Raw genomic sequence first — 26771 nt, 5'->3', positions numbered from 1 at the left:
ACCGGCATCCATTTTCGGATCACCGTCCGATACTCTCTATCCTTTCGCTTTTAAGTTCTCGCTTTGTTCTCATATCCCGTGCTTTTTAAGCGTTGCCTTCTAGCTCATGTTGATTTTTTTTTCCCTATTCCAGATTCCCCAATGTACAACTGCTCTTCCTCATTCTGTCGGGCTATATATTGCATTATGTTTTCGTGTTATTTGCATACGTGCTTTGGTCTGGCTTGGCGTGCGGCTCCAAAACGGGGGGTTGGCTTGGGTATCTGTTTGAGTTGGATAGCTTTTGGTTGGTGCAGATGGTGGGAAGGAACATGCATGCGTATACCACGGGCTAGACATGTGAGATATATCCGGGGAACCTGAGTTAAGACTAGGCTAGCTAAACCATTATGTATACAATATATGGGCTTTGCTTCAACTGCCTCGCTGGATTGATGCTGTACGGAAACTCCGTGCGTTGGTTATTATATATCCGTGGTCTTGTCCGACCCGACACGGAGGTCCATAACTACCGAAAAAGCCTGATCCAAGGTAATAAAGTTAGCCACGATTATCATTACATCTGTGCTAGTGCTAGATTTGCCCAACTTCGAGGACATCTCTGCAGTTCCACACACTTGTTCCAGACAGAAAATCAACTGGGAACCATCCACCACCACTCCTGAACAGACCAACCAGGTTCATCAGCGTCGGTCGGACCGCCACCCCCCTGCCGCATAACCCCAATCTCAACCAACCACTCCAGCAGAATTTGGACTTCCCAAGCCCCCATAGTCGGTCTAATCATGCCAGCAATGCCAGCAGTCGTAATCCCTGGCCGCATTGCAACACACCCGAGGACCGCCGTAACGGCGCGATCCCAGAGAACCTGGATTAACCCGCCGTGAATGTCAAACCATAGTGGAATTTTTTCAGGGACAGAGACTGTGTCGTTAATCCTGACGCGGGCCGGGCAGGGTGGTGGGTGAGCGGATGTCTTCTCGGAGATGGGGTTGCCGCGGATATAACGGTCCCTGACTGGGTAGACGTCGACGGCGAAACGGAGCTTCTCTTTGTTCATCATGCGCGTTAGGTACCCGCCGTCCGTGAGGCCAAATTTATCGCGCGGTGGGTCATGGGGTAAGAGAGTTATCCGGCCTTTGGAGAAGAGGTTGATGAGCGCGAGAATGTCACCGTCTTCGGCGCTGTACGAGACTTCGTAGACCCCTTGTTGTGCGAGAGCTGAGTCGAGGATGGTAGTCTTGAATGTGGCCGCCCGCCGAAGCTCGGTCAGTTCAATGGGGCGGCGTTTGCTGAGTGTAAAGAGGAAGTGCTCCGTGATGTCGTAGTTGCGGCCTGGGATGAACCGTCCCTTGTTGCTCTGGGAGATGACACGCTCCGTTACTAGGGATTGAAGGGCGTTGCTTAAAAGACCGCCATCAATATATGACAACGCGTCTTTCGCGTCTGCGGAGCGGTATACCTCTGCAGGCGTGAGGGTATTTGCTCGAATCCATGTCTTGACTGTATCGAAGCGGGAAGGGTCGAAGTTCTTTCGTGGGTGGCGCTTGGGCGGCAAAGGAGTGGCGAACGCTACGCTTGAGATCAATGATCTCTTTCGGTAAATGGTGACTGCCTGGCTCTGATAGAACTCGTCTTGCGAGCCCATCGGCTCTTCGCGGAGCTCGAAGATATTATCGAACTGATCCCTCGTGGCGGGAAGGTCGGGAACCTTCTCCGACTTAGGAACGTCCAGCTCAGCATTGGCCCAGCTGATGACAGCGTTCCAGTCATATCCATCTAGATCATCATAGTTGATCGGGGGGACTTCGTCATTGGAATATGCTTCGATAAACCGCTCTTGGAAGTCGCTCTGCATTTTAGCTATTTGCAGGCGGTTCTTACCAAGAATGCTCTTGCCTTTGTCCTGTATAAATTTCGAATCTTGTTCTGGGAAGCAGCGGCATACCAAGGCCCAGTCGACCAGCCGACCGTCAGAGCCGCCAGCGAGTGCACGCACGGCTACAATGGCAGTCATGAGTTTCTGGTGCATTGAACGGGGCAACTGTTGAGTGAGACGATTGCGACGGGCAGGTTGCCGACTCTGTGATGACGTAGTGAGGTCACTCCCCGCGTTCGTCGAATCGTTCAGTTTCTCTATGCGACGATGCTGGGGGATAGGAGAAGCCCTGAAGGGCGTGTTCGCGGGAGGCAGAGGCGGCCTGGGTGCGATTGGATACCCCTCCAATGCGGTTTTCGGTTGGACGCTAGGTGGTGGTGGTGGTGGGATAGGAGGATGTTCAAAGTGGATGAATGGCGAAATACGTGCTTGTTCTCGAGTACGGACCGTTGGGGGCGCCGTCTTCTCCGTTTGACCGACATCGAAACGAATGCCACCCTCGATCGGAGCACTTTCAAACGACTCCTGTATCCCCTGGTTGATATAAAGCAGATTTTCGCTTCTTTGCTGGAGAAGCTCTTCGTTCTGCAGCTCCCACCTAAGAATTCTGTTGTTTTCTCGGAAAAACCTCCTTGATCGTGGATCTGTCTCTCCCGGTATAGTCACAGTACGCTTCCGCGTCTGGGTAAATAAGTCATCCAAAGACTGGGGCAAGTGGGGATGGCGCCTTTGTGTTGGACGAGGTTGGGGGGAGGTAGCTCGATTGAGCATCAGGGCCGCGAGGCCTGCGTCGGTTGAAAAGGTACCGCTCCCGGGATGAAATGACTGTTTTGGATCCATCAACATTGAGTATGACGCTATCAGCGAAATAGGGGAACGGAGCCGCTTCGGTTGACGAGTACCGGCGTTGCCCATGCTAGTTCTGGCCCGGGCTTGCTCTTCTCCAAAGCTTGAAATTAGATTATGCATGGAGGGCATCTGCGTATCGGGTCGTTGAATCGACAGGAGCCTGATGACGCCCGAAGGGCGCATTTCCTGCATACTTTCACGCGTGTTTTCATTTTCAAGCCTCCGTAGAATCTTCCGCTGAAAATTTTGCCCTTTCCTCTTCTCCAGCGCAACGACCGCCGCCGGCTTTTGGTGCAATTGCACCGTCAGGCTGGGTTCCACGGGTATATCTGGTATCTGCCTCGGTGCTTTGGGAGTCAGGCCTTGTTTCGTAAGCTTGGGATCGATCTCAACGCATGGTGGGAAGTAGTATCGCGCATCTGATGCTAGGATACTTGACTGCATCTCCTTGATAACTGGATCATTCGGTGGGATCTCCGGCTTGCAGATGAGAGTTTTCGTAACCATGATGCCCTTGTAGTCTTTACCGCAGAAGGTCTGTTGCCGGAGCTTCCCAGCATCTACCAGGTGCTTGACTGCTGACTTGAGGGTCCGCATGTCGGGTTTTTCTCTATACTTGGTCTTCATCCATGCAGTCATGAAGGGATACCAAAGCTCAGAACCCATGGGGAAAGCCCCTCCCGCCGTTTCCACAATGTCCAATACAATCTTCCTTCGTAGAAACGACACGGATCCTCCTTTGTCCGTAAGCTTGGATCGAATAGCTTTCACGGATGACACTTCGGGGGTCGGGGACACGTTGGACATGGTATCGTCGAGAGGAGTAGCTGGTGTAGAGATTTCTGTACCCAGGCCACCGTTGGTTGGTGCGCTGCTAGCAGCCTTCCTTTGGATGCTTGAGTATGCCTCGGGTGGAACATTGTTTTCTACTGGTGTATTTCGAGGTATGGGAGGTCCTGTTGCTGGGGGTTCGGGAACGGGCTCGAAAATGGGCAACTGCACATCCACGTCGGCTGTCAGAAGGTTATCTCGGTTCGCATCCTCAGCTTCCGCCTTGGAGGTCTTCTCAGCTCGTTTCCGTAGTCGAAGTTCAGCCTGCCCCGGCTCAAGCGACGGGGCTCTCTTCCTTTTCCCGAGCTTGGGAGAAGGTAGTTGAGGTTCGGACGCATGCGTATCCATCGCGTCCTCTTCACGTAGAGCCCCCTCACCACTCCGTTCTTCCTGAGAACCTTCTGAATCGTGGCGAACCCGCCGCAATTTTGAAGCTCTCTGCAGTATATCTTCCGGCTCGGGACCGGAAACCCTGCCTTGGGCGGCCCTTTTGGTTCCCCTTGTACCACTGGCCCCTTGCGCGCTACCCAGTTCCCCGGAATTGCGGGTAGCAACGACGGAGAAATCCTCGTCCGTATTCGGCGCTTGTGAAAACCGGGAGTCAAGCTCAACGGTATCAGGTCTGTCAACTCCTGTTGCAAACCATGGAAGTGCCTGTAATTTCGGTGACTTGAATACTGCAACCCGACTGATTCTCGGGCGCCCTTGTCGCCGACCAGCCGGTCGTCTCCGTCCTCGTGGAGTGACATAGACCCCAGGACTAGGGCGCTCGAGGAGAAGAACGCTATATTCTGTCCATGTCTCATCCATGCCTAGAGCTTCAAGTTTTTCTTTTTCAGTCATCCCTTGGAAATTGATGGAGTTACCTTTCGATTTCCTCCGAGGATCTTTGGCTGGCATATCCATACTCTCCGTTCCATTGTCTTCAATTTTCAACCAGGTGGGTGAATCTGGAATGGCTCGTCTGCCGGCAGAAGACTGAAATGATCGTCCCTCCGGGGCTCTGGGATCTTTGATGCCATAATGAATCGCTGGAGGAGGCCGTCAAGGTCAGCAGGAGCAGTTTCCGGAAGCTCCGGGTGCTTGAACTCACAATATGTGCCATCCTCTAATATGATCGCTCTGGGATCACTGCTTGAAAAGAGGTAATTATTCGGCCTGACCACCAGCATACAATCCATTAGAGAGCTGTCGCCATTTTTTACCAGTTCGCTGACGGGTGCGTCCGGGGGCAGTCCGTAGGGGTCGAGTTGAGGCTTTACATCGATAGGGGGAACTTTAATACTGCCTGATTTGGTATTCCTCGGAACAAATTCGACAGCTTCCCACGATGATTCCCCAGCATCGACGATCTTACCAAAATTTCTCGCAGAATAATGAACATAATGGGTAATAGTGCGCTGGAGAGCCGTATCCCGTACAATGGCCAAATGACGTAGATGAGGTGGTTGTGACAACTGCCAGCATTCCACCAGACGAGCCAGTGTATTTTCCAAAGGCCGTCGGTAGAACACTCCGAAACAAGCTCTTATGACCTCCTGAAATTCGAGTTAGACCTCCCCGGTTTCGGTGGCATCTGGAGAACTTACGGAATTAGTGGCGCCAGCGGTCCCTGTTTGGTCGATCACATCGAACAGCTGATTGTGGATATTTCGGTCAGGGGTCCAGATGGGAAGCACCCGTCCGGACATCTCCACATCCTGCTCGTTCTTGACTGCCGTGATATTTCCCGAGGAAGAAGGCTCTCTGGTTGTGTCTTCCGCCTCTGCGTCCTCTTCAAATTCCGCATGATTGTTTTCCTCCATGCCCGAGTAGATACTAATACCAAAATCGTGGAACATCTCCATATCCTTTTCTGATGGGTCTCGGACAAGCATGACACAGGGGTGATATCTTTTCATGGTATTGGCATATTGCGAAAGTGCTCGAACACGTTTGAGAACCCCTATACGCTCGAATTTCCGCAAGGCACGAGAAAGGACTTTCCACCGCCAGCGGTCAGAAAAGCCTAGAAGTTGTTTGAGGTCGCTGCGGGAAATGATTTTATTTTCTCGCAGAATCTCGAACAATCTGTTGGTGAACGCTGCGAAATCAATCATTTTGACTCCATCTGTTCCAACCTCAGATATCCCAGCGACAGGCGTTTCAGCCGCATGGTTTTCGGCGTCCACAAATTTGCGCAATGTGCACAGACTGGTACGAGCGGCCTTGATTTGGATGGCCCTCTTCTCGATATACCCCTTTTGCTGCAGCACGTCGGTGCGTTTGGGTACTGATCGCTTGTCCTGACCACTGAGCCTTATTAGGTCGGGCTGAGCAATCCCACTTGACTTTCGCGATGCAATGATAGAAAGCAAAGCAAACTCCAATGGAAGTACTTTAGTGTCGTCAGGCTCATGACCGGTGATTGCAAGCCATGTTCGCTCCTCAGATACAAAAACCCGGAGAGGTCTGGTGTCAATGCCGATTGCGTGAGAGTCTTGGGCCGGCTCTTCTGTGGCTGTAGTCTCTAACTGACGGTCTTGGGCATCTTGAAGGCTGAGATGGTTTCCCTCTCGGTTCTTCCCCACGGAAACCTCAGGGTTCCTCGTCAGCCACTGCCACACTTGCTCTTGGAATCGGCGGTCGACAACATGTGTGCGATTCAATCCGTTCTTGGCAGATTTATCATAGAAGATATTGATGAACGACAATATGTCCGCAGGAGAAGCGCCTAGGGTTCGATGTTAGCTCACCGATATCCTTTGAATACCGTGATGGAGCTCGATCGAAAGACGTTGGAACGGGACCGGCTTGTTGGGTTGACAGCAGGCTTATTGGAGGCGGGCGGATGCAGGGGTGGATCATCGGTTGTCTCTGGAAAAGAGAAGCTTCACTGACCTTGAGAACCGCAAAGCGCAATCTCTGCGAGGAGGAAATCAATCAGGTCGCGTAGGCTAGGGGCCATGGCATCCCATACTTTCAATGAGATAGGGTAACAATATTTTTGGCCATCTAGCTGATCATGCTAGAGTGACAATACCACCTGGTTAGAAAAAATGTGATGTTTGCTGAAAAAGAGCGAGACGCGCGATTCGAACCAGCGTCATGAAGAGAAAAAGTTTGGATGGGCTGGTGGGCTGACTCTTGCACGTGACTCAAAATTTATGCCTCAGGCAGCGACAAGTATCTCCTCGTCCTCTCTGTTCAGAAGTCTCCATTGGAAAAGCCTGTGAGCAATCTCTACGTATTATAAACTGAAGTAGGGGATAATTTATTTTTGCACTATAAGCCCGATTTGATCTTATTCTTGGGAGACGGCTGGAATCCACATGGGACATTGGGTCAGGTCGCCAGGAGTACGAGGAGTACTCTAAAGAACAATGGTATGACCCGGGTCTGGAAAATCTGTCGGGTACTAGTAGTAGTACCTCCCTACTAGTCCACCTCGAAAGAGCGGCAGGTAAGGGTCGGATTGGTGGGCGCGGTGATTTGCGTTGGTGCTACATTATTTACACCCCCGACAGTCATCAAAATCTCACCACCGGGGGTGGGTGAAGCATCATCCTAAAGGAGGAACCGAAGATGCAAGTGATTTGAGAATGCTTGTTGCAGTCTACGCCAGAGGGGAGGCTGTGGACTTGCATGTTGGTTAGGGTTCTTATTGGGACCGCTATATTCGGAGTGATAGTCTATGCGCGTTGTTAGTACCTGATAAGTACTAATAATAATTGCAACCTATACTACTAGTGGTTCTTTCGGGATCTATCTTCGCAACGACAAAGACGTAACTATATACATGCCAGCTTTATAAGTTGCATTCAATCAGTGTCGCCTTGTGCCCTGCCAAGCATATAGTTCTTCGGCTGTACTGTTTCAGTGTCTCATTCTATTCCTGAAACCGCAAATCCCACAGTGTGCAAATACTCAAGCTTTCACAACGACCAGGCCATTGACATCGTCTGTCTGATCGAAGCATTATGTCTCTGTACGTTTCTCAAGGTGGTTTGGTTTGGATTCTTGTGGGTGATATGCTGGCAATAACCCAGGGATAGTCTTTTCGTGGAGGTTGTTAATTATACTTACTACTCCATCCTTGGTTTGGTTTCTGCTAGTTGCTTTTCTGGCCAAGCTTCCTTCACTTTAGTGTGAAGGGTTCAATTTCCATGCTGCAGATCGCGAAGCTTGGCGGTTGCATATCCAGAATAACATGATCTTCATCCCGAGGTCTGGTGCAGTCCGATCGGAGATAAGACGGACTTTGAATATTGTGAACTTTGGGTTGGACACAAGCGTCGTCTGGCAGCACAGTTATCTCCTGCTGGCTTTGGCCGCGACGGAACACCGGACACGGAATGAATATTCGCCCGATGCCGATTGAACAAACTTGGCGGCAAAACTTGGCCGCTCCTCGCCGTGTCCCACGGCCTGTTCATAATTCGCTCGGCTTTTTGGTTGCGCACTAGGTACAGGAATGGATATCGTCGACAGGGTCTGGGAAGGACGATCTTGTCAAAATTAGTAACTCATCGGAGGTCCGGGACCAGCTGAGCAGACGACGTGTTTGTGGCGGAACCTCGGAACATCAATGGTTACGTCAGAAGGCGCAAATCCTGAGGCGTCAAGGCTGCCGCTTGGCTGTGCGCTCTGCACAAGCTGCAAAGCAGGCCCTTGGAGACTGTCAGCAGATTCCAGAACTATCACAGCCCCAAAAAGTTGAAGACCCTTTGATCGTCCTCGATTGCCAACAAAGCATGTTCCTTTTCCTGAAAGTTTTGAGTTTTGCTTCCACCAAACCATAAAACACCCACGTTCCCGCATTTTGACATCCTCCCTTTTTTCCCCGAGACCATGATGAGCCTACCGAGGATCTGAACTCTTCGAATAACGCCGAACAATTGATCACCTCGCTGATGGCAGCCGAAGCGAGCGCCGCCACTGCCCCCTCTACCACTCCAGCTGGGGCTCTCGAGCCTCCACCTCTTCCATATTCCTTGCGAGACCGGAAGAAGTCAATTGCATTTTTCTGGACACTGTTTATCCTCGACTGCACGGCTCAGCCTCTCGGTCTATATTATGGGCTCTGGTATGGCACGAATTTGTCGCATAACTTGGGTATGTGCGCCCTCAGTAAAATTGGGTAATTACTCGTTGGTCAGATTGCTCATGCGATTGTTTTCTGACTAGTTTTTACCATTCTCACAATCGCCCTGGGGGGTATCTCTGTATTTGAGTACTTCTACAGGCTATATCATCTCTTTCGCTCAGATTCCACTACCCGGCCGCTGAATGCTCGAAAGTCATGGGTAGGCACACACAGGCGCGGATTGCGGCGAAGGCAACCCAGATACTGATATCGGTGTAGCTAGACTTCTTCCAGATCAATTTCACTCTTGTGTGGTTGATACTGGCGGTTGAGCTTATCACGTAAGCTAGAACTACCCTTCGTACGAGTGTACTATAAAAATGAACTGACGCTCGCTATAGAGGAACAGTGCCCGAGGAACCGTATGGTGAGAAGAATTCTTCCTTTTGCACCAACTATTAACGTGGGCTAACCAAGTCTCTAGTGAGGTTGGTCGCCATGGTCTTGCCAACGGTGATGTTTTACTTCGGAGCCGTATTCCTTACGCTCGATATCCTTCGCGCGTGCGGGTTTAGTGCCCCCTTCCGAATCTCCTCAACACCAAAAGGAGCAGTTATGCCCACAGCGTTATATGTCCTCATTGAAGATGTAGTTGCAGTGGATGGGGCAGGAGGCCAGATGTACCGATATGCTCTCAGAACTCGTTATTTATCCAGCCCATACTTCCGGCGGATGCTTGTGCAGATGAATTTCTTCTGGGCAGGAGGTTCTATAATCTGGGCTGCGGCCATTACCGCCATGGTTTTTACAACTCCCCAGGATGCTGCATTTGCGGTACGCTTGGGTCTTGTGTCTTGTTGTCCTTGAGTAGACAAAGCTAACGCATTGTTTACCGCAGATCGGATGGTGTGCGCCCTTTGTCTGGGCTGGCCTCTGGACCCTAATCACTATTCCCTGGGTCCAGAGTGATCTTCGGCGGGAAAAGCAGGCCTGGAGGACGAATGGACCTCAGGGCGGCGAGCCATACGCAGACGACATAAATGCACCAACCGCCAGAACTCGACTTGAATCCCTCCACTTCCCTCGTTTCTTCCCCACAATTCGAGAAAAGGCGTCGTCTCCTTCTACGCTGTCGGAAGCTTAGGTGGCTACGCCGATCCTTGTTCGATTAAACATACTATCAACATCCGACGGTCCGGGAGCCGGGCGTCTGCAAACGACTGAATAGACGTCGTACTACCCAGAGGGCACACTAACCTCCCACTCCAGCAAATCCGCTGGAGATTGCTTTTATGAGTTATTGATGAACAGCGATAGATACCCATGGCTTTCCTATTCGATCTTTTGACTGTATTACTACAATTTATCTCTCAGTTTCGGAAAATTCCAACGTGGACATGACTTTCCCCAGAGACACGGGCACCCTTTTACCCCTTACTCTATTGTTTAAACGCGGGGAAAGGAAGCATACGGGAATCCAGCCTTCGTGCAAATGTGATAGCCAATCGTCCTGTTGTGTCTCGCTCTTGTACCATTCAATTCTTGTGTCTATATCGATATTTTATACTCTCTGAAAACTTGGCTTTTTGGGCGTTTAGAGGCCGCAGGAGGTACCTCATGTCTCAGCTTTTAGGTCGCAAAGCATAGAATCTCACTGGAAGCAAATTGAACTTCTTCGGATATCCCAGCTGTAGCTCCGACGCAATAACGGTTAGCTTCGCCTCCTCGAACAGCGCCCTGAACTTCTTATCCGTCCTCGTCACGCTGCTATCCTCGTCATCATACATATCCCTCCCATGAGGTTCCGTAGAGATATTCTCTTTGATCGCCAAAAACCCTGTCTCTGTTAAGGCCTCCCGACACCGAATGAAATACTCAACAAGCTGCACATCCGTAACATGCCCGACGCAGAACTGCGCCCAGATCAAATCATACTTTTTCTCCGGAGCCCACGACTCAATCCCCAGAACATAGATATCACCGACCCCTCCCCCAGCCTTCAATTTAGTCTCCTCTATAACCCGCGCCAACTTCTCAACAGGCTCCACTGCATCAACGACCTCGCAAACATGACTGAGACAACCCTCCGTTACGCGTCCAACGCCCGCGCCGCAATCCACGCCAGTCTCCAGCTTCCCGTCCGTGCTGCATCCCGGGATGAGACGTCGGACCTTTGAGATGAAGGCCTTCGAGCCGCGGAGGTCAATTCGTGTGTACCAAGGGTAATCGCCCATTATGGCGAGCATCGCGGCCGAGGTCGCGGGGACATCATTCCAGTATTCGATTGCAGCTGCGTGGTTTATCCTCGAGTCTGGGGGCGCATCTTCCGGTGTCCCTGCGGAATCCGTTGGCACCTTGGAGTCGGACATCTTGGAGGTGGGCGGGATGTTTGTCGAGTCATAATCTTCGTTCGTCGGAGAGCGACGAAAATATCTCGCTGCCTCAGGCAGGACATACATTCCGGTCTTATATAAGCACCTCCAGATCAAAAAGCGCTAACCGAATTAGGCAAACGGCTTTCAATGTCCAACGACACCGAGATGTAGCGGCCCCTTTACCAGCTCACAATCTCTTTCTTCGAAAGAGAGCAGAGAATGCTATGTCTGGCGCACCCGGGGAGAAGCATCTGAAATTTCTACGATGGGCCGTGTCCCGTGGGATCGAAATCAATGGCATAGCCCCAGCCAGATTCCCAGGACGCGGACTCGGAATGATCACAACACGTGCGATAGAAGTGAGGAGGTTCTCCGTTTCATCCTAATTAATCTGTTTGGAGCCTAGTTAATCAGATGAACGGAGTAGGAAGATGAAGTCATGCTCAGCGTCCCTGTGGAATTGATGCTCACGATAGACTCCCTCCCTTCGGAATTCAAGAGTCGACTTCCGGAGGGTACATCCGTCCACGGGGTTCTTACGGCGTTCCTCATGCATGGAGATCCGGAGCTAATTTCTGAGCTGGATGGTTGGCGGGCTATGTGGCCTGCCTGGGAGGAGTTTGAGAATAGTATGCCCATCTTTTGGCCGAGGAATCTACGTGTTTTGAACTCGGAGTCCGCATCCGCTTCTCAGGAAAATGAGTCAAGATCAGAGCGTGTTCTGCTGCCACCGTCAATATCCGGTCTGTGGAACACGTTCGATAAACGACCGGTAGATATTGAGTACGGCACAAGATATCAGAACCTCCTTGCGCAACAGGAGAAACGATTACAGGATGCGTGGACACATGTAGTCGCCGCATTTCCTGATACGGATTGGAAGACCTTTGCATATCACTGGTCTATTATTGGCACGAGAAGCTTTTACTATATATCCCCGGAAAGAGGGGAACCCGAGGATTGGAACGACGCTCTTGCGATGGTTCCTTTCGCCGATTACTTTAATCATGCTGATGACTCAGTGAGTTGGCCCTATTTTACTGTGACTTAAGGAAAAGCTCATAGCTACTTCTACCTAGACGTGTGAGGCGAGATTCGACGGGAAGGCATATAAGTTTACAGCTACAAGGCGCTATGGTCTGCTCACGCCCCAACCCACCACCAAAGTCTTTGGGTAGCTAATAAATCGGCAATATAGAAGAAGGCGAAGAGATTTACATCTGTTACGGCTCCCATTCAAATGACTTTTTACTCGTCGAATGTCAGAACCGTGCACTTCACTACCTTTTCTCTCCCCTACTAACAAGATACCGGCAGACGGCTTCTGCCTCGACAACAACCCCTCGGACGCGATCTACCTCGACGACGTCATCTTTCAAGAGCTAGCAGAAGCAGAGCAGAAGGAGCTGTCGGCATATAACTGTTTAGGGTATAATATTGCCCCATCTCCCTCACCACCTTTCTCGCATCACAAATAATAATCCCCCTGACCAGCAACTACGAAGTGACTTCGTCAGGTCCTAGCAAAAGCACCTTAGCCGCTGCTGGTCTCAAGTACATGAGCCAAAAAAACTGGCGGAGATATGTTAGTGGTACGGCCCAGCAAGGTTTCCGTGAGAAGAAGACGGCGGACGTTGTACAAGGTTGGATACGGACGTACCTGCGAGAGAGTACTGTCGCCGTAGACTATCTCACGAAACTATCGAATACGGTTTCCGATGGTTCTGGGAAAGCAGGTACGGCTGACACCGGAAACGCGATAAAGGCTAAGCTTGCCATTATCCTTTCGCGATGGGAGCAGATCCAACGCATCTGCGAGGGTGCGCTTGCGACCACCACCAACTAGCCTATTGGTAACTATGAGCATCGGTACAGATTTCTTCTCAATCTCTTCTTCTTCGAATGGGATTCCACGAGATGGCACCGGAAGTGTGGACCCATCGGTGAGCAAGGTATCCAGGTAAGGGACAATAATACACCATTTGAAAGGCAAAGTAACGACAAAGCCGATTTTGTTTTCCCAGGCCAAAAATAATCATCTTCCAATACAAATCTCGCACACTTAATGATATTCCTTGGTTTTGTCTTCGCAGAACTCCCAAAATTCCTTCGCCTTACCCGTCCCACCAAGCTCTTCGCTTCTCATCGCATTTGTCAGATGTGGCGCGACAGTTGTATGGATGCGACCCCAAGGTATCACATAACGGCCGTTGTTTTCTAGGCCAATATCCGGAGAAATGCCGGCGTACAGCTCGGTGAGAGCTGCCTTCTTGGGGCTGCTGGAGAATGGATAGGAGAATATCTTCTTCCATCTTGTATGTCTGAAGAGATTGGTGTCGGCACGGCCAGGATTCACAGCAACGCTAACAACGCCGTGTTCTTCGCCATATCGACGGGCAAACTCGGTTGCCAAAAACCAGCTTCCCACCTTGGAATTGAGGTACTTGCGCGCGTTGTCTTGAGGGGTATTTTTAAGTTCTGGCATGATGATGCCTTCTACGGGCGAGGAGAGTTCGGCAACCTGGCTAGTTAGCCAGACTACTCTCACAGGGCCCGGGGATGAAGATTCGTTCTGTGCAACGGCCGCATCTAGTAGAGGGAGCAACATTTGCGTAAGGAGAAAAGGGCCGACACAATTCGTAGCGAGCTGGAGTTCAAGTCCTTGCGCTGAAACGCTCCCAACGGGCGGTCCAAAGACACCGGCGTTGTTCCAGAGGACATTGAGCTTGGATTCCTTCGCTTTGAACGCTTCAACGGATGCTTTGATGGTCGAAAGGTCGTGGAGATTGAGGACGATATAGTCGAGTCGACCCTCACGCTCTGGGACGGAGAGTTGGATTTCTTTGATAGCTCTCTCTGCCTTGCTTTCCGTCCGGCCGGTAATGTACACGGTGCCGCCTCTGGCGTAGAGAATTTTGGCAAGTTCAAAACCGATTCCAGAGGTGCTACCAGTTATAAGAAACACCTTGCCATTCTGGTTCGGGATGTTCCACTGGGTGAGCGTTGGGCGTGGAGGGAAGAACTGCGAGAGCTGCGCGCTCAGTTTGTAAGTTGGCACCTCACGAGGAGGATCATCCGGAGCGACTGGTCTTTCCTTCGAGCGCCGGAAGAAACTCGGCGTCATTTTGGATAGGAAGAAGTAGATATGTTCGAAGAGAAATCAGGAGCTTCTCGCGGCAGAAGTCAGAGAGAAGCGGGGGTGTGCATATTCGAAGACGTTTGGATGCTAGGTAAGCTCCTTCCTTGCATCAAAAGAGGTAGAACAAGCAAGAGCCTGGCCTCGATAATGACTGCCTTTCCTGGCTATCGGTCTCTTGGAGACCACTGGAAGGAGTGGGCACGGACCAGATGGATCTGAAGAGTGCTGGGGTGAAGGGTAATGGGTGGAGAAGAGGTTATAAGAGGTTATCACCTTCGACATGAGTGTCTATAAGAATCTTGGAGGAGAAGATCCCCCATATATTGTATAGGCGACCAGCCCGGACCCCCAGTATCGCTTTCAGGAAGGTCGCCATTCTAGGTATATAGCAAGAAGAAATTAAAGTTCAATCTAACACCAGCTCCAATACCAAAACCCCAAATTATAAATCGATTTAATCCTCAATATCAATCACCCGCCGCAGAATCATCAGGACTAACGCGACCAGCACGCCGAATATCGCCCGGTCCAGCCATGGACTATCCTGCGAGGCAACCCGAGCGGCCTGGCTCGATGCCGCCGCGGAAATTGGTTGTTGCTGTTGCCGTACACGAACTTGTGATGTTGGTGCTGAGTCCGGTCTCGTGCCATTCGTCGGCACTTGTGTCGGTATGGATGACGGTGTTGGGAGAGGCCCATTTGGAACAGGAGTGGATGCGGCTGTCCCTGTCTGCGCAGGCGCTGTAGGCCCACGGCAATCTGCATCGTCCCCTCTATTGGAACTCGAAACAGCTGAAGCACCTGCCTCCATCTCTGATCCTGCCTTTGGAGTATCGCTGTCACCCTCTGCCTTCTTTACCCCAATCCTCAACTCCTCCGGTACCCCCTCAACCTCCTGCTCTCGCTCAACATCGACCCCCCGCTCAACGCAAAACTCCCTCCATTCCCTTAGAACCTCCTCATTACTCCGTCCATTACCACAAACCTCACAACACCACTCGCGACTGGCAACCGCCCACTCCCTCTTAATCGCCTCACTAACCCCTTCCAACCCGCCCACTTGACCCTTTACGTCCCCGTCCATGAAGCTCCGAATCGCTAATAATGCCGTCCGAATCCCCCATGCAGGCTGCCACGTCTCCTCGTGGTGGCCAGAGATGCTGAGGCAGATTTCGCGATTGACTTCGAAGCGGCCGGACGGGGTGAGAAAGCGAAAGGAGGGCGGGCGGAGAGGATAAGTGGGTGGGAGGACGATGCGGCCGTGATAGATACCACCGGCGTAGGGTGATGGTGCAGGAGGACCAGCCAGGGTGAAGTGCCAGTCGTAGAGGTTTGAATCGGAAACGGGGGCAGCGTGGAAGTGCGGGGAAGGAGAGGAGGAGAGCTCGGAGGCCTCCTTCATGAGGCGGCGGAGGGAGCGGGACATTTTCACTTCGGTTCTCCCTGATTTGGAGTATCGAAACGTAGTTGTGGAGGCCGCCAGCGAGTCTCTTTAGGTGTTAACCTGCGGGGCGGGAGCAATACTAGGAAGCCCGAGCTGGAGGGAATAGTTATTTAAGGACTATGTGCGTGATTTGGATGTGAATACTGAGAGAAAAAATGAGGGATGATGATTCCTGAGACCAGCTAGGAGAGAACAGAGGTTGACAAGAGTCAGTAATATTAATAGAGCGACTGCTCGAGGGCAGTTGGATGACGACAGAAGGATGGAAGCGCTGCCAGTGGCACCGCGAAACGTCTATCTGGCATTACTGCCTGAGAATTCAGGCATAAAGACGCTGGTATCCCAACTATGAGAGCTGACACTTGGAATGCCAACCAACTTCAACTTCATCGACACAAAAAGCAAAGAACAGACCAATAATCATCAAGGTAGGCTTATCGCCCCGCTATATCGAGAATAGCTGCACAGCAGACCCAGATCCGATGACGATTTTTCAGTGATAAATGAGTTTCATATCGGGTATTTGCGCCAGATAGAGGTCTTGCGCTGGCGTTCTTGAGCACGTGGAAGAGGGATCTAGAGTAGACTCTACCCTGCTTCGATATCCTCTCATCGAGAGATGTTCCCTGGAACCACGGGAGATCAAGATAGATCCGCGATCTCCAAAACGATGGCAAGAAGCTGGTTGAATGGAATGTACGGCCGCTGAGAAAGAGATTAAGAACCGATGACGCAGGAAGCAACTCCAAGATCATGAGGCGTATTTCCGTCGGGATCCTCGAAAATGGATCATCGGACACAGCGCTTGGGGCCGTCAGTGCGTTTCTATCCTGAGATCCACAATCTGCGTCGGTTGGATTCGTGACAGGCTCAGAGGTTTCGCCCATTTCCACAATAAGCTCGGAAAAGTCAAGATCTTTCATCGGATTTGCAAGCAGCCACTGGGAGTATTGTGAGCCGGTCTCTGGTCAGGAAGTCCTCAGACGTCGTGCGCACCTCGTAACCCGGATAAGCCTCCCATTCCTGAAATGCAAAATTCTCTGTTCCACCATATAACCTGCCATCATTCCAATTTAAAAACGCGTCATTCCTGTGGGTCAACTTAGAATTCATGGCCAGATAGATCCGATATGAATCCAGCGCACGCTGACTGGAACCCCCGCTCGTATGTTCATGCACCAAATGTAGCATCCGCCAGCATGCTTCGTGCACCACGAATCCATCTTGGTTTGGCCAAAGGTCGTAACCCGGCCCAAGGACACTTTCCTCTCCAGGTACTTTGAGCCCATCATACGGGTCATAGATGCCCTACCATCTGTGAACGAGCGGGCGCAAAGACCCAGGGTCGGCACCTTACCTTTTGGGTCAAGTAGCACGCGGATAGGGTTGTATCCTCGTCCTGCTGCTTCAGACGAAGCATTCGTGCGTCCGAAAGCCACTATGTTTCCCGTTAGCAGACTGTGTGATTCTATAGCCGGTGCGAATATGCTGCCTCGGATACCTGGATATCGCGTTCGGATAGGATATCGCCCCAATGGCCCCGTCTGCGCAGGCACCATTTTTCATGTTTGCGGAGTTCTGCGTCGTCCTCTTCCCATTCTTCCTCATCCTGTTCTTCTTCTTCTTCTTCTTCTTCTTCTTCTTCTTCTTCTTCTTCTTCTTCTTCTTCTTCTTCTTCTTTCTCGCCGTCGTTGTTGTCTCCTCTCTCTCCTCCCGAGTCGTTCTCTTCTCCACCCGCCTGATTTCCCTCCCCCTCTTGCTCTTCCTCTCCGTCTCCCTCTTCTGACTCACTCTCGCCATAACCACAGTCACAGTCATCCTCAAAGCAGTAATCGACATCATCGCCCGGCTGCGCGAGAGAACGTTTGCGCAGCCCGAAGTCACTCAGCGGCCCCGCACAGATCGTGCAGTAGAAGCTAATCTTGCCCATTATGGTAGTACAGCGGAAGAATCAAACTGGCGCACGAGATCGGATGCGTAGTGGTGTGAAGGGATTGTCGATGCACGCAAAGCTGATCAGGAGTGCGGGGTTGGGTGAGGGAGAGGGACAGGAGAATACGAGAGAGGATCAACTTGCTGATCCGCTGGTCGCTGGGAAAGGCTTGCGGCTGTTTGCCGATCATGGAGATCTCGAACAATGGTTGGGTGTCTTCTGTGGGTTTGTTTGGGGGACGTCTGCCCTTTGCAGGGATGAAGATATGCCAATAATTGGATGGGTGGGAGGATCGATCAAGTGAGGGAGCCTGCTGACATACGGAATTATAGCGCGGAGCTTCATTATACGGTATAGGAATAGGCTATTGGTACAGTGATTGTATTATCGAAGCAGTGACACATTAATCCCAGTCACGCCAGTCATCATCTCGTGAACCCTGATTCCCGGGTTCGCTGCCACGACTGGATGCTAGGGAGAACCCACGGTTCTCGTCGAGATCTTCTCCATAGTCATCCTCACCTGGCCGCGGCCGCGGCGACGCCGGGGCCAGTGTCCGCATCGAAACCCCCGAAGCAGGCCGCTCCGGATCACGCAACTTCCCTAGCGGTTCATCCGGCGTCCATCCTGGCGGCAGATCCGTGGCTATCCAACCGCGGCCGTCGTTGGTATTCCGCGTATCCAGGCCCCGGTCGTACCGTCGCTGCTCTGCCAGAACCTGCTCCCTCCGCTGACGTACCCGTTCCTGGGCCTCCAAGAACTTGAGGCTTGGTTCCCAAACCCAGCCATCACCAGTCGTTGTGGGGATAGGCACCAGCCAAAGAAGAGGCCGGTCGCCAAAAAGGTGCAGTAGATTCCGCCGCCAGCCGAGGTCAAATGCATTCGGCATCTTCTCGTTGTCTATTTCCGCCAGATAATCTTGATACCGGTCGTGCTCGCGCTGGCGTTCCAAATCAGCGTATGACCGGAACAGGGCTTGCTGCGCTGGCGTCATGTTCTCCGATCCGGGGTTAGACTCCTCTCCCTCTTCCGGGCGCGTAACCCCAGGAATAGCGTTCGCGTGCGCGTCTAAAATTTGATTTCCGTAATCCTGCAGCCGGCCGCCGAACGTGTCATGATTCTCGCTATGTCGCTCGTGGTGGCGGCGATCCAGCGCCCTCCGCAACGGCGAGACATAGCGAGTTTTTTCCAGGCATTCGATCGTAGTCAAGCCACGGATAGCAAGACTTACGTGCCAAGCCGTGAACCCCGTCAATACCAGCCCGATGATGCCACCCAGTATAGACAGCAGGACCACATTCACCGGAAGAATACTATCCATATAGCGCGTCTCGTTGAACACCTCCGCCCAGATCCAGACAGCGGCCACAGCGAAATCCACCCAGCAGAAGAGCGATGTGTAAATGAGAAAAAGGAGAAATGCTTTATAGTTGTGAAGTCCCACGCAAGTAGCCAGCCAGGGACAGTGGTGGTCCATCTTCAGAACGCACCGCTTACATGTCGAACAATGGTGCGCTCGATCCGGCTTTGGGCACTGGCATTTCTTGCAAAATCGAGAGCCGCCTGTCGAACTCACTGTGAAGGAGGTATACTCCGGCAACTCGGTAATCGGCAAAGCACTGTACTGATGTCGGCTGTTTCCGCGTGCGCCGTTCACGAGGGGGGACCCAGGATCGGTAAAAACGGCGGTAGTGTAAGAGATATTGAGACATAAGTAGAGGACGACTCCGACAATCGAGCTTGGTATCCCTACGGGAACAGAGTCATGAGTAAAGAGCACGAGCACAACATAGCCTGAGCGACATACCAATCCAAGGGCTACTTGATGGTTTTAGACCCACGCTGGCTTCGACATAGACGGCCCATGTCGTCAGACTATAAACGAAGGCGAGCGGAAAGTACGTTGCCGCCGCACAGCAGTACCGTTCGCAGCGCAGAGCCCAAGCCCTGGGCCTCCGTTTCGGCCATGAAGGCGAAGAGGGGGCTGATACGGCCAGTGTGGCCATCGCGATGGTCCGAAAATGGCCAAGAAACACGCCGAAGGCTCGGAAAGCGGATGGTGCAGTTTAGGCAAGCTGGGATATCATTGCGACGATTGTGCTCTCGGCGTCGCGGGGACAAATATGTGAAGGCCAGGAAATGGATAAACAGAGAATCAATGATGCAGAAATTCTGCAACAAAACACAAGCGGGACTCAAAGGGAAGATTTCACAGGAGCAGATCAAAGAGGCTTCAAAGTCATGTCCAAAAAGTGGAGGTGAGCTCATGTCTTGGTCGAGAGTCTCGGGACCCAAACTGTCAGCCAGCGTAACGTAATTACCACCGCACAGCCGCACAGCCACGCGGCTGAGGGGCTCGAATTAGTATTATGCGTACGTAGTTGCTCCACTGCGAGTACCACCACTTGTAAACAGAAGACGCTATGTTGTATTATTATGGAGGCTGCCTAAATGCTCATCAAATGCATTTGTCCCAAGTGGGACTGTCTGTTGTCTCGTCATCTACACAATCGTGCGGAAATTCGCTCCGCTCCGAGGGAAACCGCCCAACTGCAAATATGTTCCCAATCCCAACTGAACGCCTGAGAAATGGAGGTTGTGCAAGTAAATAGATGATACCGGCTGAATCTCGTAGACATAACGGTATCGAATATGGTAAAACACCGACAACTGGGTAGAGATGAAGACATAAAAGAAGCGCCAAGTAGGACGGTCCTAGTTGGAGTTTCCATCACTGCTTTGGAAGAGGTTCCCCTGGTCACACCAGCCATTTACCGGCTATATAGAAAGCGAAATGTCAGCGAAAGGTCAGAAAGTGAAGCACAAGAAGTCTCACCAGACAGCTCAATCTGTAACACCAGGAACAGTTTGAACTTGGGTACTTGTAGAAGTTCACAATAAGCAGGATGAAGCCAATCAGAACAGCGACCAAAGCACCAAGACGGACGAGCCACCAAGCCCACCACAAGGGCTTCCGGCCGCGGAAAAAGGCCGTAGGGCTGTATTTGCCAAACTTTGAACCGGATGGCACCTTGGTCGGGTCGGGTTGAGCGTTCTCGGAAGCAACGCCGCCGCTCATCGCGACATAAGGGCTGCGAGCAAGTCCGATCCGCTCTCGCAGTGCGTTTGGAGACCTCATAATGCAAAGCCCTAACGCAAGTCCCATAGTGAAACCTCCCAGATGCGAAAAGTTATCCAAGCCCGGGAGAAGGCCAAGCACGAACGATATGGCGATTCCAAGGATCATGATGATAAGCTCCACCCAGGGGTTCTGACGCTCACCCCACGTATAAAGGAGGTCCAGGATGAAGAGTGCAAGAATACCGAAAAGAGCACCGGAACAACCGGTAGAAGCTTCTCCCTGGCCAGCGTAGTTACCTCCGAGGACAAATCCCCAAATCCCACTGCTCAGGTAAACTAGGAGATATCGCCACCATCCAATAGTCCGTTCCATGTCTGCTCCCATCGTCATCTGGACAAGCAAGTTGAAACCGATATGAATAAATCCGCTGTGAAGGAACATGGGAATAATGAATCGGAACCACTGGTTGGGCTGGGGGTTGTCGTCGAGAGAGCCATTAGGGTGTGGGTTAGGCACTCCGTCGAACCCACACAGCTGGGAGAGTGTGCATTCTGACTCGGTGGTCGTAGTGTTTGGACAGGGGAAATTAATGGGTTGCGTAGCGTTTTGTACTCCAGGAACATTCTTCATGCAGGGCGTGTATCTCGCGCCCATATTTATCTGGATATATGCGGAGGGGCCAACCATCGGGTTGAACTGAGGCTTGGTTTGGACGGGTGTTCCGGTGAGTTGACCTACAAAATCGGATAATCAGTGCACGTTTCTGCTTGTACAGTACCCGAAGACATACCACTTCTCACCAACTCAACAATGAATACTATTATTTGAGCCAGTGTCAGAATATACGTAACATACGCAATCTTCTTGTGGAAAAAACCCTTCTTTCTGCGCGTGTGAGGCGGTTGAGGTTCCATCATGCCAGGCTCAGGCGCGTAGTGAGTCGGCTGATGCATCCAATTGTTTTGTGGAGGTTCGTTGGCGTACGGGCCTGGTGACTTTAGAGGAATATTCTCAGCATATTGGTCATTCTCGTTTATTCTCCCTCCGGCAATGTATGCTCCGCTTTCTGAACCGATGGACTGTTGGCTGTAGCGGAGGTGGTGGGAGTCGGATTCTTGGTTTTGGTGGTACGGACTGCTGCTGTGATATCCCAACGGACTGCTGTTATATCGCACCGGATTGGGTTGTGGTGAGACCCTGTTGAACGGATCTATCGCATGGTCGGAGTGTTCGTACGCTGGGGGGCTGTAGTACGCGCCGTGAGAGGAGCCTTGAGCGGCCATCTTGGGGAGTCGCAGGAACGGACGGGCGGCAAGGAGAGGATATTCTCAAGGTTTCTTCTTCAGGTGTCTCTGGGCAAAAAGGAACAGGAGGAGGGGGGTGTTTCTTTTCCTCAATCACTTCGGATGAGAGCGAGGGGCCTCAGGAGCTGGAGCCAACAACTCCCGAGGTTGGAACGGGACCTGAACCAGGCAACACGACAGGCACGAAGCAAAACGCGGGGATGCAGGGATGCAGGTGGACTAGGATTGCGCGAGACAGACAAAAAGAGGCGTCGGAAAATCAAGCAAAGGACGAGGAGAGAGGGGACGAAGACAGCAAAAGAAATTGTTGTTGTGGTTGCGCGCGGCTGAGGCAGTCGTTTCGCGGGTGACTATTTTCGGGGTGTCGATCGAGCAAGCTTCGTCAGCATCTGAGTTGGCATCTTTTGGCCAACAACGGCTTGCGCTTTTTACCCAGAAATCTTAAAACGGGGCTCCGGATCTGGCGGTTCTGGTAATGCGGGAGATAATCTATGGCTGAGCAAGCGTGGCTCATGCTGTCATGCAAAGACTCTTTAATTTATTTTTATCGCGGATGGTGGCTGAGGCTCGTCCAACTTGACTCGCCTTGGCTTGGCAACTGGGTCGAGACGCCCCCGCTGAGCCCTACCAATGGTTCTCAGATGGAGAGTTTCATGTAAACAATATTAAGCATTATGTGACCTTTTCAACCCATAACAATGATTATTGCCGATCCAACACGGCAAATGGAGCTCTATACATCCCCGCAGCACAGTAACCTCAAAGCAAACCAGCGGAGGCGTTGGAAGCGCCCTGACTTGACCAAAATCCAAAACTCCGGGATGTTGAAAAATAAACGGACTGTTTGGAGTTTCCACCTTTGGGGAGAGAGCAACTCCGCCAATTCGGCCATCCAAGCTTTGAACACACATTATGATCTATCATTATATTCGGTAGTCGTTCTGACAGGATAAGGCAGTCTCTGCCGTCAAGGTCATTAGTGTGATGAACTCGATTCGTCATTTCGAGTAAAGTGTAAAATCCCAATAGCGCCAAACTCCAAGACGTAACGAACGACAGCAGGTGTCTATTGAAAGACGCGGGGTATCAGCGATCAAACTCACACGGCGCGTGCAGAGTGGAATGGGAAATACATTACTCATCAAATCTCTGTCCACATGATAATCGAAACCATGGAATAATGCTGAAAAAAGGGTGACCGCCGGCATGGGGAAGAGGAATTTTCGAAAGGCGGCAGACTGTGTATTGAGACCAAAACCATCATGACAGCGGCTTTTCAGCAGAAAACCGCGGTATAGAATCGCCGTGTGTCTCCAAAATGCCCAGAGCAGCTCCCATTTCCTCGCTACTATGGCCAGTTAACAGCCACACGAGACGGGAGAGCTTCTGGTAGAGCAAGGCGGGGAAGTAGACGAGCAGGGCCCAGAAGAGAAGGGCAAGGACCACGACTACAAACGTGTTCGCGACAAGCTTCTCGCCCGGGGTCATGACATAGAGGCCGAAGGTAACTTCATACCGATAGTACTCCAGACGAACGCGATCGGTGGCGCGTTGAAAGATATTCCGCCGTGTTTTGTTTAGGCTGTGGTTGTCCGGGGGGAATGGCGCAGTGGACATGGTAGAGGAGTACTTGTTGATCAACTCATCGACTGCAGCTGGAGCATGGGAGGAGATACTGTGCGTTGAGGTCGAGGGCGTGTAGAAGGACTGCATTTCGGTTGCCATTTCCACGTTGAGAGGAATGGCGGAGACACTGACAGCAATTATAACGGTCGCGCCTCCCAATTATTGACACTCTTTTCCGTACCTGGGGACCGAAGTAGTCTTTTGCTCGCAGGCCCTGAATTCTTCAACGAATGGTTTAACTGTCCACGAGTAACTAATGCTTCACACACAAACGTGATCGGAGCTTGTGGGTTGCTGGAGGCGGAGAAGGCGGATTATGATTATAGTCAACTTCGGGATACGTGAATCGTGCCAGACTGGGTTTCCTAACGGTTATCCAAAGTAATATAATGACTCCGACTATTTGACGACGACAGGGCAGATCGAAGCGAGTGGAGACAAGACAAGAGACGAGCCGGAGCAGCCGGACGGATCGATCGACAGTCGGGAAACGAAACGCGAGGCAATGAGATTGAGTAGCACAGACAAGATCGCTTTACTATACAGGTAAATACCAGAAAGGACTGATTACGAAGGAGAGAGGAGAGAAGGAGAAAAGAAGACGGAAATGAGGGTGAGATGGACTTGGTTGAAAATGGGGGCCTCGAAAATCGGTAAGGCGCGGATGAAGGAAAACGACCTGCGAGAGCAAAGGCGACGATTTGCTGTTCAGGGAATAGCGGCAGGGGCTAAAGTCTTGCTGATGGAGCAAGAACAGAAAAACTCTCCGCTTGAGTCCGCTGGAGCCGGGCGAACCTGCCTGCCTGCCCGACCCTTGATTAATGATGTTCGAGTCATCCATCATTTTCAGCCCATGGATCCAATCATCAGCCGCAAACGGTAGCTCTCCTGCAGCACGCTCGGGTCAACCGGCAACTCCCGCGCTTTCTGGCCAGGAGAGGACATTTTCTCGTGGAGCTCGCATGGAGCATTAATAATCAGCCTGATGCAGAACATAAGAAATGACAGGCAGGTCTCCTGCCTGAAGTTGTGAGGCAAGTCAACCCCTGGGGCTTTTTGTTCGGCGGTTGCTGTTTGCAGAACTGCGCTTGGAGCCCAGGAACGCGGTCGGAGTCCCAAACCCTTACCACGTGCATAATGCATTCATTATTACTTATGATCGGCATACCTCCGCCCAGGTACCAAGATGTTGCCACCGGGCTGGGGAGAGACAAGCTTCCAGAGCTTTCATCTGTTCGTAATTGAGATTTCAGTAGATTGCGCGGAGGGACCGAGAACGTGAGGCTTAAAAAGTTCCCTCTGATTTCTGGTGAGACGACCTTCTCTGAGAAGCAGGCGAGAAAATCAAGATCACATGACTTGTCAAAGCTTGAGTTCATGGCCCACATGCTTCTGGGCCGCACCTTTTGGAGAGAAACGCGGGTGATGGTGTGGGTTTATCTATAAGCTTCTTCCACTCCCCTCGAGCCACAGGAGCCTCTAATTGACAAAGGGCCAATGCACTGCAGCTCTATTGTCCGTTCCCTGCTCGGATATTCAACGCTGCCTCCACTCCAGGCTGTTGACCTGCCGATCCAATGGGAAAACGAGGTCTGGTTTACCAAGCTTGATCTGGCTTCACCAAACCGACCTTGGGCAATCGTGAAGTGATGTCATGCGCGACCCAAATCATCACGAACCACCTTCTGACAAGAAAAGCTTTCCGCTTCGTTTGGTGTCAGCACAATGCTAGCCTCATCACGTGGCGCCAGGGCTGGGATACGAGATCCTCTTCAGCTCAGCTGAACAGGAGGATGAGGTTGTTTTCTACATCCTGAATGAAGGCGTCCTTCGTCTAAATACTTGCTATGGACCCGTTATCAATCGCCGCAACCTCGGCTGCTCTCAGAGTGTCTTGTCTCGAGGTGAGCCTCCTCCCTAGTGCTGTGCGACTGAAGCACCAACTCTGTGCCAGCTCTACACTTTCACGGAGAGCATCATCCGTGACAAGGTTCCGGACTCAGATCTGGCAATCGCTACGCTTGGGAGTGTCGTTCGAACTGTGGCCCCCCTCCTGGAAGAGATCAGCAATACTTGGAGGTCCCATTCACCCTCAATGATGATCCATCCAACTGCGAGTTTCGGTATGTGGCTCTGTGTTCAGAGTACCCTGGAGCGTACCGAGACAATCCTCCGACAGTTGAAAAAGAAGGTCGAACCAATCGTGGAAAGTGGCCGCAAACGCACTTTTACCAAAATGTACGCGAAGGCGTGGAAACTGGGTCTGAATGTGAGGGCAATCTCAACGTATCGTGGCTGCCTTGACGCGAATCATACGGCGCTAAAAGTTGGCGTGAACATGATGAGAATGTGAGTTCCTCTGTTCGCCAAACTGGCACGGCCGGGTTCTAATGAACACCGTCTAGGTGTGTGAGGCTTCATAGTGGAACCCCCCTGCAGGATAAGCATTCATTTCTCGCTGTGCTCGATGTCGAGATCAGCAACCTCGAAGCTGGCATTCATACTGCTAGAAAGTTGCCTTTCGTAGATATGCAGGAAGACAGTGAGAGGCAGGAGCTACTGGTATCGATGGAGGGCGTGGTTAAATCCGCAAGAGCTTTTCATAGCTTTATGGCCACTGCCCCGTTACATCAGCCTGGAGCACACGAACAAGATGGGCATGGCTCTGCGCCTCCACCCCCATATGCACAAACCCTGCAAGCCGAGGCATCTGGTGGCGATGGACCTCAGCATACTTAGATTCTATTCCGACACCCGCAGTTGAGATGACACACCCAAGAAGCCTGATTTCTCTAGTATGGAAGCTGTATTTGCTGATTTTTGTATAAACTATATACTGCTATAGTCTTTCAAGAACTAGGTATATATATGCTTCACCCTACAATATCGCTGCGCGTACGGGCACCTTCGAAGAGAAAAAGGCTGGTATCGATTGGGGCAGACATTCTTGCTCCCGGAGAGTCCCTTGCATACTCGGCCGCGGCGACCAGGCACACAGAAATTTTGAAGTATCTGATAGATTATGGAGTAGATTACACATCGGAAAATAGGGACGGACTCATGCCTCCTAACGCAGCCGCCACCTGTGGCCGCCCTGACGCAGTCCTTCTATTAATCCAGCACGGCGCGGATCCGAACCAACCCACAGTTGACTGGCAAACGCCAATCTCCTCAGCAGCCAAGGCAGGGAAAGTTGAGACCGCCATACAGCCCGAAAACTGGACTTCGCTTCACATGGCAGCTC

General features: G+C 51.7%; 12 protein-coding genes across 12 annotated transcripts; 3 read left to right on the top strand and 9 right to left on the bottom strand.

The window, feature by feature from the left end:
- Nucleotides 1-410: 410 nt before the first annotated feature.
- BJX67DRAFT_361356 (putative TFIIIC transcription initiation factor complex subunits Tfc3) lies at nt 411-6631 on the bottom strand. Its single transcript, XM_071029854.1, has 4 exons — nt 6440-6631; nt 5149-6272; nt 4653-5097; nt 411-4590 (listed from the first exon to the last, which is right to left on the bottom strand). The coding sequence occupies exons 1-4, from the start codon at nt 6504-6506 to the stop codon at nt 635-637; spliced, it is 5592 nt and encodes a 1863-aa protein (XP_070883504.1). The 5' UTR covers nt 6507-6631; the 3' UTR covers nt 411-634.
- A 1820-nt stretch (nt 6632-8451) lies between these two features.
- On the top strand, nt 8452-9768 carry BJX67DRAFT_383775 (uncharacterized protein; the record flags this gene model as incomplete). Its single annotated transcript, XM_071033522.1, has 6 exons — nt 8452-8653; nt 8726-8844; nt 8904-8965; nt 9026-9051; nt 9109-9458; nt 9523-9768. 6 exons carry the CDS (start codon nt 8452-8454, stop codon nt 9766-9768), a joined length of 1005 nt encoding a protein of 334 aa, XP_070883503.1.
- A 478-nt stretch (nt 9769-10246) lies between these two features.
- Nucleotides 10247-10993, bottom strand: BJX67DRAFT_373876 (N-terminal protein methyltransferase; the record flags this gene model as incomplete). The annotated part of the gene is made up of 1 exon (XM_071031460.1): nt 10247-10993. One exon carries the CDS (start codon nt 10991-10993, stop codon nt 10247-10249), a length of 747 nt encoding a protein of 248 aa, XP_070883502.1.
- A 230-nt stretch (nt 10994-11223) lies between these two features.
- BJX67DRAFT_373875 (uncharacterized protein) lies at nt 11224-12845 on the top strand (the record flags this gene model as incomplete). Its single annotated transcript, XM_071031459.1, has 7 exons — nt 11224-11358; nt 11427-12020; nt 12079-12136; nt 12198-12260; nt 12317-12428; nt 12494-12710; nt 12765-12845. 7 exons carry the CDS (start codon nt 11224-11226, stop codon nt 12843-12845), a joined length of 1260 nt encoding a protein of 419 aa, XP_070883501.1.
- BJX67DRAFT_361340 (uncharacterized protein) lies at nt 12114-14352 on the bottom strand. The gene is made up of 2 exons (XM_071029853.1): nt 13093-14352; nt 12114-12959 (listed from the first exon to the last, which is right to left on the bottom strand). Exons 1-2 carry the CDS (start codon nt 14121-14123, stop codon nt 12857-12859), a joined length of 1134 nt encoding a protein of 377 aa, XP_070883500.1. The 5' UTR covers nt 14124-14352; the 3' UTR covers nt 12114-12856.
- Nucleotides 14346-15820, bottom strand: BJX67DRAFT_361339 (ubiquitin-conjugating enzyme/RWD-like protein). The gene has a single exon (XM_071029852.1). The coding sequence runs from the start codon at nt 15562-15564 to the stop codon at nt 14593-14595; it is 972 nt and encodes a 323-aa protein (XP_070883499.1). The 5' UTR covers nt 15565-15820; the 3' UTR covers nt 14346-14592.
- Nucleotides 15821-17204, bottom strand: BJX67DRAFT_361335 (uncharacterized protein). The gene is made up of 3 exons (XM_071029851.1): nt 17084-17204; nt 16579-17020; nt 15821-16523 (listed from the first exon to the last, which is right to left on the bottom strand). Exons 2-3 carry the CDS (start codon nt 16771-16773, stop codon nt 16017-16019), a joined length of 702 nt encoding a protein of 233 aa, XP_070883498.1. The 5' UTR covers nt 16774-17020; nt 17084-17204; the 3' UTR covers nt 15821-16016.
- On the bottom strand, nt 17195-19898 carry BJX67DRAFT_361328 (DHHC family palmitoyltransferase). The gene is made up of 2 exons (XM_071029850.1): nt 19323-19898; nt 17195-19264 (listed from the first exon to the last, which is right to left on the bottom strand). Exons 1-2 carry the CDS (start codon nt 19519-19521, stop codon nt 17919-17921), a joined length of 1545 nt encoding a protein of 514 aa, XP_070883497.1. The 5' UTR covers nt 19522-19898; the 3' UTR covers nt 17195-17918.
- A 1-nt stretch (nt 19899) lies between these two features.
- BJX67DRAFT_361326 (rhomboid family membrane protein) lies at nt 19900-22423 on the bottom strand. The gene is made up of 3 exons (XM_071029849.1): nt 21388-22423; nt 20352-21331; nt 19900-20293 (listed from the first exon to the last, which is right to left on the bottom strand). The coding sequence occupies exons 1-3, from the start codon at nt 21878-21880 to the stop codon at nt 20231-20233; spliced, it is 1536 nt and encodes a 511-aa protein (XP_070883496.1). The 5' UTR covers nt 21881-22423; the 3' UTR covers nt 19900-20230.
- Nucleotides 22424-23008: 585 nt separating this feature from the next.
- On the bottom strand, nt 23009-23880 carry BJX67DRAFT_222002 (serine palmitoyltransferase small subunit family protein). Its single transcript, XM_071025760.1, has one exon. It carries the CDS (start codon nt 23624-23626, stop codon nt 23162-23164), a length of 465 nt encoding a protein of 154 aa, XP_070883495.1. The 5' UTR covers nt 23627-23880; the 3' UTR covers nt 23009-23161.
- Nucleotides 23881-24457: 577 nt separating this feature from the next.
- On the bottom strand, nt 24458-25268 carry BJX67DRAFT_222079 (uncharacterized protein). Its single transcript, XM_071025761.1, has one exon. It carries the CDS (start codon nt 24913-24915, stop codon nt 24505-24507), a length of 411 nt encoding a protein of 136 aa, XP_070883494.1. The 5' UTR covers nt 24916-25268; the 3' UTR covers nt 24458-24504.
- Nucleotides 25092-26376, top strand: BJX67DRAFT_221674 (uncharacterized protein). Its single transcript, XM_071025759.1, has 4 exons — nt 25092-25117; nt 25226-25431; nt 25482-25876; nt 25933-26376. The coding sequence occupies exons 2-4, from the start codon at nt 25375-25377 to the stop codon at nt 26264-26266; spliced, it is 786 nt and encodes a 261-aa protein (XP_070883493.1). The 5' UTR covers nt 25092-25117; nt 25226-25374; the 3' UTR covers nt 26267-26376.
- Nucleotides 26377-26771: the final 395 nt, after the last annotated feature.

Source organism: Aspergillus lucknowensis, assembly GCF_044049455.1.
Source record: "Aspergillus lucknowensis strain CBS 449.75 chromosome Unknown BJX67scaffold_40, whole genome shotgun sequence".
Lineage (NCBI taxonomy): Eukaryota > Fungi > Ascomycota > Eurotiomycetes > Eurotiales > Aspergillaceae > Aspergillus > Aspergillus lucknowensis.
The sequence above is the reverse complement of the archived record's forward strand: the minus strand, read 5'-3'. Positions and strand labels throughout refer to the sequence as shown.

What these genes read in the sequence shown, in the direction of transcription:
- BJX67DRAFT_221674 (XM_071025759.1), top strand. Translation starts at nt 25,375, where the DNA reads ATGGACCCGTTATCAATCGCCGCAACCTCGGCTGCTCTCAGAGTGTCT. An exon ending in TCAGAGTGTCTTGTCTCGAG is followed by an intron (nt 25,432 to 25,481) that starts GTGAGCCTCCTC and finishes ACTCTGTGCCAG; the next exon opens with CTCTACACTTTCACGGAGAG. An exon ending in GGCGTGAACATGATGAGAAT is followed by an intron (nt 25,877 to 25,932) that starts GTGAGTTCCTCT and finishes AACACCGTCTAG; the next exon opens with GTGTGTGAGGCTTCATAGTG.
- BJX67DRAFT_222079 (XM_071025761.1), bottom strand. Translation starts at nt 24,915, where the DNA reads ATGTGGGCCATGAACTCAAGCTTTGACAAGTCATGTGATCTTGATTTT.
- BJX67DRAFT_361335 (XM_071029851.1), bottom strand. Translation starts at nt 16,773, where the DNA reads ATGCTACATTTGGTGCATGAACATACGAGCGGGGGTTCCAGTCAGCGT. An exon ending in AGGCTTATCCGGGTTACGAG is followed by an intron (nt 16,524 to 16,578) that starts GTGCGCACGACG and finishes CAATACTCCCAG; the next exon opens with TGGCTGCTTGCAAATCCGAT.
- BJX67DRAFT_361356 (XM_071029854.1), bottom strand. Translation starts at nt 6,506, where the DNA reads ATGGCCCCTAGCCTACGCGACCTGATTGATTTCCTCCTCGCAGAGATT. An exon ending in TGCGCTTTGCGGTTCTCAAG is followed by an intron (nt 6,273 to 6,439) that starts GTCAGTGAAGCT and finishes ATCGAACCCTAG; the next exon opens with GCGCTTCTCCTGCGGACATA. An exon ending in CCGCTGGCGCCACTAATTCC is followed by an intron (nt 5,098 to 5,148) that starts GTAAGTTCTCCA and finishes CTCGAATTTCAG; the next exon opens with GAGGTCATAAGAGCTTGTTT.
- BJX67DRAFT_222002 (XM_071025760.1), bottom strand. Translation starts at nt 23,626, where the DNA reads ATGGCAACCGAAATGCAGTCCTTCTACACGCCCTCGACCTCAACGCAC.
- BJX67DRAFT_361339 (XM_071029852.1), bottom strand. Translation starts at nt 15,564, where the DNA reads ATGTCCCGCTCCCTCCGCCGCCTCATGAAGGAGGCCTCCGAGCTCTCC.
- BJX67DRAFT_361326 (XM_071029849.1), bottom strand. Translation starts at nt 21,880, where the DNA reads ATGGCCGCTCAAGGCTCCTCTCACGGCGCGTACTACAGCCCCCCAGCG. An exon ending in TGTTGAGTTGGTGAGAAGTG is followed by an intron (nt 21,332 to 21,387) that starts GTATGTCTTCGG and finishes CCGATTTTGTAG; the next exon opens with GTCAACTCACCGGAACACCC. An exon ending in GTTACAGATTGAGCTGTCTG is followed by an intron (nt 20,294 to 20,351) that starts GTGAGACTTCTT and finishes CTTTCTATATAG; the next exon opens with CCGGTAAATGGCTGGTGTGA.
- BJX67DRAFT_361328 (XM_071029850.1), bottom strand. Translation starts at nt 19,521, where the DNA reads ATGGCCACACTGGCCGTATCAGCCCCCTCTTCGCCTTCATGGCCGAAA. An exon ending in ATCAAGTAGCCCTTGGATTG is followed by an intron (nt 19,265 to 19,322) that starts GTATGTCGCTCA and finishes CTGTTCCCGTAG; the next exon opens with GGATACCAAGCTCGATTGTC.
- BJX67DRAFT_361340 (XM_071029853.1), bottom strand. Translation starts at nt 14,123, where the DNA reads ATGACGCCGAGTTTCTTCCGGCGCTCGAAGGAAAGACCAGTCGCTCCG. An exon ending in GCGAAGGAATTTTGGGAGTT is followed by an intron (nt 12,960 to 13,092) that starts CTGCGAAGACAA and finishes ATTGTCCCTTAC; the next exon opens with CTGGATACCTTGCTCACCGA.